General features: G+C 39.7%; 1 protein-coding gene across 2 annotated transcripts in view; it reads right to left on the reverse strand.

Moving 5' to 3' along the window:
- Positions 1-8,993, reverse strand: part of DRG1 (developmentally regulated GTP binding protein 1) — a 29,022-nt gene that overhangs the window by 2,043 nt on the left and 17,986 nt on the right. The window contains exons 5-8 of one of the 2 annotated variants that reach the window (XM_019643231.1): positions 7,680-7,849; positions 5,386-5,516; positions 4,091-4,258; positions 2,701-2,823 (exon numbers count right to left, since the gene is read on the reverse strand). In XM_019643231.1, the coding sequence (XP_019498776.1) occupies positions 2,701-2,823; positions 4,091-4,258; positions 5,386-5,516; positions 7,680-7,849 (592 nt within the window). The remainder of the gene's footprint in view (positions 1-2,700; positions 2,824-4,090; positions 4,259-5,385; positions 5,517-7,679; positions 7,850-8,993) is intronic. The other variant, XM_019643232.1, reaches the window with a different exon arrangement.

Consider the following 8,993-nt stretch of genomic DNA (forward strand, 5'->3'; position numbering starts at 1 on the left):
ACCCAGCCTCACTGCAGTCTACACCATCGCCAGTGACTCTCGGCAGCCCAGCTCCAAGTCAAGCTGTTGTTCACCATCTTAGCTGTAGAGGGTGCAGCGTCACTGACCCTCATGTGGGATCCAAACCGGGGCCCTACTGCTCAGAGCTGGCGTCCCAGGCCAACTCCTAACCAACGCGCCACTCGGCTCGCCCAGATTTCACTTTTTTTTTTAGCTGAGCCATCCTGCCACCTGTTGGCAGCTCAGCTTGGGCCGGGCATCGAACCGCTCTTGCTCAGAGCTCAAACTCTTGAGCGAGCTCTTAACCAACTGAGCCACTCGGCCGGCCCTCCAGATTTCACTTTTTAAACACATAAAAGGAATAGATATAACACTATTAGTAAAATAAATAATATATATATATATATAAATTTTCAAATTCACTAACAAGCAAGATAAATGCTTGTTCACTATCTTAAACAAGAAAACTAGTTTTTATCAGTCATCCTCAATGACTGCAGTAAACTCAGTGCTCACTATATTGTTGATGGCACTATAAACAGGTTCTGCCCTTTTGGAAAGCAACAGAGCAAAATCTATCAAAAGTTATAATCATAAATCCAATTTCTAGATTAAAAAAATAAAAAAGGAAAGATCTGTGAGTGAAGACTAGAAAATTATGTAAAGCAGCAAAAGACAGGAAAAATGAGTTATAAAAATGATATATATGAATCTTGTATCACATGGAAAACACTTATATAGTAAATGATCAAAAGATACATGCTATGCATGTGGTCAAGGACATAAAAGGAATGGAACAGGGATAAATGTTATAATTAGTAGGCCTAAAGCTGAATTTTTTCTATTATTATGATCATTAAAATGCTATTTGGGAAATAATTTTAAAAACAAAATAAAACCAACAGGAAAATAGTGACCAAATAAAATTCCATTTGCTTTGATATGTCTCTTCTCCAAAATACTTTTCGCCCCTTCATTTAATTCCCTGGTTAACTCAGAGTTCTAGAGGTTCTGCACACTATTCTGCCACCATGGAAGGCAGTAGCTATATAGAAATCTATGAAGTTCGAAAAACAAAAATGTCTAATTTTCCCCAAGACTTTCCATTGATTCAAGCCGGTGCCAAATTATAATGGTTTGATGATAGTGGAAATTAGGACCTATGCGTGGAATATAGTTATTTTAGATAAAAGGAATGTAAAGCTTAATAAAGGACCTCACTCTTTCAGTAGTCTTAAGATGAGCAGCAAGTATTTTTAAAATGTCACTATTTCTATGCTTCCCTGATTTTCTACAATTATCTTCTATTCTTTTGTTTTTAAAACAATTTAAAATTTTTCAGCTTCTAAAGATGTAAAGAGCTATTCCTAAATATTATAAGCCAGTTAGTTAAAATATTTCTCACAGGATTATTGATTGCAATTCTGAACTACTTTATATGTATACCATAGAATTAAATGAGTAGATTATAGATAATGACAGCCAGGTTTCTCACTCTTGGAGAAAGAAGTTAAAAATAAGAAAAAGGGAGGTGACTGGTTAGCTCAGTTGGTTAGAGCATGGTGCTGATAACACCAAGGTTGCTAGTTGGGTCCCTGCATGGACCACTGTGAGCTGCACCCTCCCTAAAAGAGTCAGCGATGACATTGTAGCACAAAAGCAATGTGTAACCAATGACCATGGCTGCTTCCCAATAAAATTTTTTTTAAAAAAGGATTCAAATTTAAAAAAAAAATACAGAAAAGGGGAAGGCTAAAATGAACCCAAAAAATCAGACAACCAACACAAACTTAACCAAGTGATCAAAGTAAATATCACCATCAATGTGACATATCACATCATGAATCCTGCGATATCATACACTAAGGACACATCATTTCTGTGGTATTCTTACCAAAAATGCATCTCACTTCAATCATGAGAGAACACTGGACAAACCAAAGTGAAGGACATTCTACAAAATAACTGATTAATACTCTTCAAAAGTGTCAAGATCATGAAAGACAGTGAAAGACTAAGGAAATGTTACTAGGAGACTGGAACACTGGAAGACTAAGAAGTAACAACGAAATTCTATGTAGATTCCTGAAACTCAAAAAAGGACATTGGTAGGAAAGATATTAAAATTCAAGTAATATACCAACGCTAGTTTCTGTTCTTGGTAAACTATGGTTATGGGAACTGATAATGTATGATGAGGGATATAAGGAAACTCTCTGAAGCATTTTTGGCAAATTTTCTTTAAATCTGAAATCAGTTCAAAATAAGATGTTCAAAGTAACATAAATAAATAAGACGCTCATTGTTAGTGGGCTATCATTGCTTGTAGGCCCTAGCAGCAGTGAAAAATATGAGAGAAATTGGGAGGGTTACCCATGCTTAAGGTTTAGAGGGGGATTCAGTACTCCATCATATTGGATGCTGGCAGGAAAAATTTGTGCTTGCCCAGAGGAAAATGAACTAATGAGAGAAAAGTCAGAGCCCTTTGTACTGTCGGCCCTCCTGACCAGAAGAGGCTTCTAGAGCTCTTTCTGCTCCAGCTTCACATGGTTTTAAGGAGACACTGCAGAGTTCTAACCAAACAAGCATATGAGCAGCCTCCCTGATGCCCGATTTCTTTAATACTATCATAAGAATTTCTAGTTAATGGATGCAGTAGCTCACAGGGAAAAGAAGGTACCACATACCCATGATACTTACTACTTAAATTCTTTAATAAGATTTTTGTGAATCTTCATGCAGAAATCCTCCACTGTGGTCCTGGAGTAAGGTAGCACCACTGGGGATGTATAATCTGGCAACTGGCCTTTGGGTTTGGTGTAACTAGAACAGAGAAGGAGCAGAGATTGTTGTCTACTTCTCAGAATGTTTCATGTGTTGACTGCAAATCAACCCTCCATCACCCCTGAGAAGATCAGACCCAGATAACCTCCAACTTGAGGCAAAAAGTGCCCTCAATATGGCGTAGCAGAGGAGTATGCTTTTAGAATTAACTAGTTACTGGTTCAACTCTCACTTACACCACTTGCTAGTCATGTGACCCTAATTCCTCACACTTTCTGAATCTCGGTTTCCTCATCTGTAAAATCAAAATCATATATGTAGATGATGTATTATAGATTTGTACACTTGAAACCTAAGCATATGTAATTTTACTAACTGTTGTCACCCCAATAAATTAAATTAAAAAAATAAAAATCACACTATATTCTTCCCTTATAGAATGATCATAAGTAATATTGCAAGAGCTGGGCATAATAGTTATTCATCACACAGTAGTTACTGTTCATTGTTAGGCCAGATCAAGCTGCTGGATTAATTCACTTTTTTTTTTTAATTTTTTTTTTTTAATTGGGGAATTGGGGGGATGGGAACAGCGCTGGGGAATTGGGGGAAGGGGAACAGACAAGTTGCTGTCATTTCATTCCTCAGTCTAGTTGTGGAGGACGTTGCTTCACTGGCTCAAGTTGGCACCATCATTGCGCTCTTCCCGGGCGAGGCAGATCAGTCGCCGGCTTCTGGACAGCCGCTCACGCTGGCTAATGGCCGCTCACGCTGGCTGCTGGCTACATACGGTAGCCCATGGCAACCCACTGCCACAGGGGCTGCAGCCTACGCCGTCGCCGGCGACTCACGGCAGCCCAGCTCCAGGTTGAGCTGTTATTCAGCATCTTAGCTGTGGAGGGCAGTGTCACTGGCCCTCATATGTGGGATCCGAACTGGGGCCCTCTGGCGTCCCAAGCCAGTTCTTAACCATCGCGCCACTCGGCCGGCACTAATTCACTTTTTAATTCATTTACTGATTATTCATTCCACAGGTATTTTGTGTGTGTGTGTTAAGGGCTGGAATTACATCAGTGAACAAAAGTGACACTTATGTCTTCATGATGTTTACAATTCAGTGGGCATTAGAGCCATTAAACAAACACAATGGAGGATCAAAAAAAAAATATATATATATATGACGTAGCAGATGATAGTAGTTCTTTATATCTCTAAAAAGATTATGTTAATGAGCTCCAGAGGATATCATTTTAGGACAGTCTGGTTTAATTCCTACAGCAATATTACCCTATCCACTGAGACTTACATCCTCACTAGTTTCAGATAGTCCCAGATCTTCTCCAACAGGTCATCAAAATTCCAGCGGTGATGGGCAGAGATGGGTACACAGTGAGGTACCTTGTAGATGATATCCAATTCCTCAATGGAGATCTGATCAATCTTATTTAACACATAGATACAGGGGATATAAACTCTATAGAAGTAGGAGAAAAACAGGACATGAGCCTGGAGCTGGTGACAAGATTGTCAGTTTGATTATCCACATCCCCGCACCCAGAACCCCAAATCAGAGACTCTCAAAAGGGATAAGAGGCAGATCAACCCACACCCTCCAAAAAAGGTTCCTACCAAAATAAAGTAGAATATGCAAAAGGTGAACTATGGGTTGAGAAGAACAAAATCCAGGCCCTAGTCCCAGCCACGCAGCTAACTACTGACAGAACATGCTACAGTGGAAAGAACACAAGCTTTGGAGTCACACAGACTGAATTTACTCCCAGCTTTGTCACCTTCTACATATATGCCCCTGGGCAAGTCTTACAGTCAATTTCCTACAAAGTTGTTTTAAGAATGTAAGTATATTTCTAATAATATATTTCATGATTTTTAATGAACAAAAAAATTTTTAACAGTATCTAGCAATTTACAATCCCAATGTCCAATCAATATGGCAGCTAAGGTTACTAATAATTAGGGAGGCCACAAATTCTCAGGGTTCAATTGCCTCACTTATAAAATGTCTAACTCAAAGCAATGGCTTGTTTGCTTTCAAATGTGGATCAAATAAATTCATCCAACAAATAGGAACAAATGAACAGGAAAGCAACTAGAAAATATACCCAAATGCCAGGAATAATTTTAACAGTGGTTTCAATTATTATTCAATTTCAAACATTAATAATAGTAATGTTTCATGGAATAGGGTTTCAGCTACATACCCTTGGGTTAGAGAGAACAGACATAACCCGGCCTGCTCTGAGTTCTACAGGATGGACTATAGGATTTCTCAGGTAGATTAATTCTGGGAGAGAAGACTGAGAACCTACTGTCTTCAACCATCATATGACACAGAGCTTAGGGGGCAGCCTAGTTCACGGCAAGTAACTGAAATGGGGAATCTGACCATTATAATCTTTGATGTAAAGAAGGATGATGAAAATCAAGATCAACCCTTCATTTTACAGCTAAAGAAACCAATTTTTTGAGACAGTAGCACAACTGGAGTTAGAATCAATGTTTGCCAGATTCACGATCCAATGCTATTCCAGTAAGTGCCTTCACATTCAAACTCAGGCCTTAGTCTGCACACTCGGTCCATACCTGTTTCCTTCCACCACATCAATGAGGTCATCTGCTGTGGCATCACTACGCAAAGTCACATCAGCATTATGAATTTTGTATTCAGCCAGAATGCTCTTCACAGTTTCAGCATCCAGCTCACTCTGAGGGCACTGAATGGGCATACAAGACGATGACTGGTCAGAGAGCAAAAAACTCTCCCGGAAGTATCTACTGATGTATCTGAATAATCCTAGCTAAAGTGAGAACTAATTTCTAAAGACTATTATTCTGGATGAGAGTAACTGACTTTTAGTAGGGAATACTTTTAAAATCTTTCCAAACTCTAAGGAAGGTGTTATGGGCTTTAATTGTGTCCCTACTCCACCCTCCTACCCAAATTTGTGTGTTGAAGTCCTAACCCCAGTATCTCAGAATGTGACTGGAATAGTCTTAAAGAGGTAACTGAGTTAAAATGAGATATGGGTGGGCCCTAATCCAATGTGACTGGTGTCCTTACAAGAAAAGGAGATTAGGACACAGACACACAGAGGGATAACCATGTGAAGACACAGAGAGAAGATGGCCATCTACAGGCCAAGGAGAGAGGGCTCAGAAGAAACCAACCCTCCTCACACCTTGATCTCAGATATCTAGCTTCCACAATTAAGAGAAAATAAATTTCTGTTGCTTAAGCCACCCAGCCTATGGTACTTTATTATGGCAACCTTATCAAACCAAAACTGAAAGCATATTGAATGCTCAAATTCAAACAGTATGGCAGGATAATGGGAAGGATCTTTTGGGCAGGACAGCTAGCTTAAACCTATGCCAGTCAAATCGTTTGAACCTCTAGAATGTTAAGTGTTGCAGGAAATTCTCAGTCCTCAATTATATGACTTAGAAGCAGCATTCGACAGAACTGATCACTCCTCCAATCTGAAACACTTTCTTTATTTGACTTCCAGATTCCAAACTCTTCTGGGTTTTCCTTCTCCTTCTTTGTCTGAGAAGTCTTATTTACTGATTCTTCCCATCTCCTAACCTCTAATCATTGGGAGAGCCACAAGGCTTCATCCTTGAATCTCTTTTCTATTTATACTCACTTCCTAGTGATCTCAGCTCAACTCATGGCTTTAAAGTTGAGAATCACCCACTTCATACTTCCAGCCCCTTTTTGACAGTAACACTTGGATGTCTAACTGGCATCTTAAACTGAACATCTTGATATTCTCTTCCCCTCCAAACCTATTCTACCCAAAGTCCTACTATTTTAGTAATGAGAGTGCATTTTTCTAGCTCAGGACAAAAAAACTCAAGTCATCTCGTTCTCTCACAATTCACATCCAATTCAGCTGTAATTTCTACCAACTACTTTCAAAACTTTTCCATAATCAACCACTTCTCATCTCTTCCACTAATACAACCCTGGTCTAAGAAGTCATCACTTTTTGACTGGATTATTGCAACAACCTCTTAAATGGTTTCACTGCTTCTGCTCATAATCCATTTCAGTCTGTTTTCTCAACAAACAGCCAGAATGATTCCATTAAAACCTAAATCAAATCATGTTTACTCCATAGATTGGTAAACCCAACCAGCAGTTACCCAACTCCTGCAAAGTAAAAGCATATATGGCCCTATGCTATGCCTTCATCTCTTACCACTCTCCTACTTGCTCCCTCTGCTGTTCCTCAAACACACCAAGGCATGCCCTACCTCAGGGCCATGAATGCTCCCTCTACATGAAATGCTCTTTTCCAAGATATCCATTTGGTTCACTCCTTCCTGTCACCTCAGTGAAGACCTTCTCTGATCAACCTACTTAAAATTGCAACCCTCCCACCAAAACTCTCCATCCTCTTTCCCTAGTTTATTTTTGATTAATCATCATCTACTATATTTACTCAATTTTGTTTGCTACTTTCCCCACTAGGATATAAGGGCAACGATTTTTGTCTATTTTGTACATTCTTCCATCCATTCCCCAGAGCCTAAACCAATGCTTGGCCCATGGCAGGCACTCTACTAATCTGTACCGAATGAATAAAAACATGATATTGGCAGCCATCTACTTCATGCAAGCCTAAGATTGATCTGTACTCCTATATCACCCCAAATAGATAACCCAAAAGAGGAAATGCAGTTGCAAAGTTAAGTCTGAGACTGCCTCTTATCCTACTCTTGATTCTTGTCAGTCATTACAAGGTCACTGTTGTCACCTCAATTACTACTAGAAGTCAGGTAATTTCCAAATATCACTGTTTCTGTACCTCAATCCACTCACCACCCCAGTTTCTTCAGCAGCCTGCCCCATTATCACCTTCTCTACTTACAGTGGCTGTAAGATTAATGCCTCCCTTATCCTTCTTCTTAAAGCCAATGTTGGGGGGTTTGCTGTTCAAGCGAATGCCAAAGCCTTCCAGTTCATTTTCAATTATCTTCTTATGTCCCAATGGCTTCAGGACATCCAGAACAATCAGGATCAAGTTACACGTTCGGGCCACTTAAGAATTGAAAACAACAAAAAAATTATACCCAAAGTTCATTAAAGGCTTAACTAATCCAAATACTCAAAAGTAGAAGGGGAGGTGGAGTTCCTATACTTAAGAGATAAAGGATTTTTTTGTAAATACATAGACACACATGAAGTTCTTAAGATTAACAAAAATTTATGCCAGAAGTCGATTTGCAATGTATGCCTTGTTTTTCTACTAGTGTATCTAGAAGTTGTGTCAACTTCTAGATACACTAGTAGAAAAACAAGTCAGAATGAAGATACAAACCAGGCAACAACCTAAATCCCTGAAAGAGTTTAGAAAGATTTAAAACAGTAATAACTCTAAAAGAATAAGATTATCTGGTTAACATATTTTAGTCAATTTATTGAGGCATTATTTACAAAAAAAAAAAAAAGACCTGTGTGACCAATACTGCAATCAAGATAAAGAACATTTCCATCACCTCCAAAAGTTCCCTTGTGCCCCTATCCAATCAATCTTCCCCTTGATTCTCAATCAACCACCGATCTGCTTTCTGTCACCTTAGGCATTTTTCAGAATTTCATATAGACTCAAACAAAATGTATATAGTCTTTTGCACCTGACTCTTTTAATTTAGCATATTTTTGTATTCACCCATGAATAACTTGAAATGTATAATTATATAAAATAGCTAAATTAATAATTCAATATAAGAGTAGAATAAAAATACTTCCAGGGGCTGGCCGAGTGGCTCAGTTGGTTAAGAGCTGGCTTGGGACGCCAGAAGGGCCCGGTTTGGATCCCACATATGAGGGCCAGTGACACTGTCCTCTATAGCTAAGATGCTGAACAACAGCTCAACCTGGAGCTGGGCTGCCATGAGTCGCCGGTGACGGCGTAGGCTGCAGCCCCTGTGGCAGTGGGTTGCCATGGGCTACCGTGTGTAGACAGCAGCCAGCATGAGTGGCCAGCAGCCGCAGTGAGCGGCCGTCTAGAAGCCGGAGACTGATCTGCCTCGCCCGGGAAGAGCGCAATGATGGTGCCAACTTGGGCCAGTGAAGCAACGTCCTCCACTATACTGAAGAACAAAACGACAGCAACTTGTCTGTTCCCCTTCCCCCAATTCCCCAGCACTGTTCCCATCCCCCAATTCCCCAATAAAAATCT

The sequence above is a fragment of the Hipposideros armiger genome, unplaced genomic scaffold (assembly GCF_001890085.2).
Source record: "Hipposideros armiger isolate ML-2016 unplaced genomic scaffold, ASM189008v1 scaffold_75, whole genome shotgun sequence".
Lineage (NCBI taxonomy): Eukaryota > Metazoa > Chordata > Mammalia > Chiroptera > Hipposideridae > Hipposideros > Hipposideros armiger.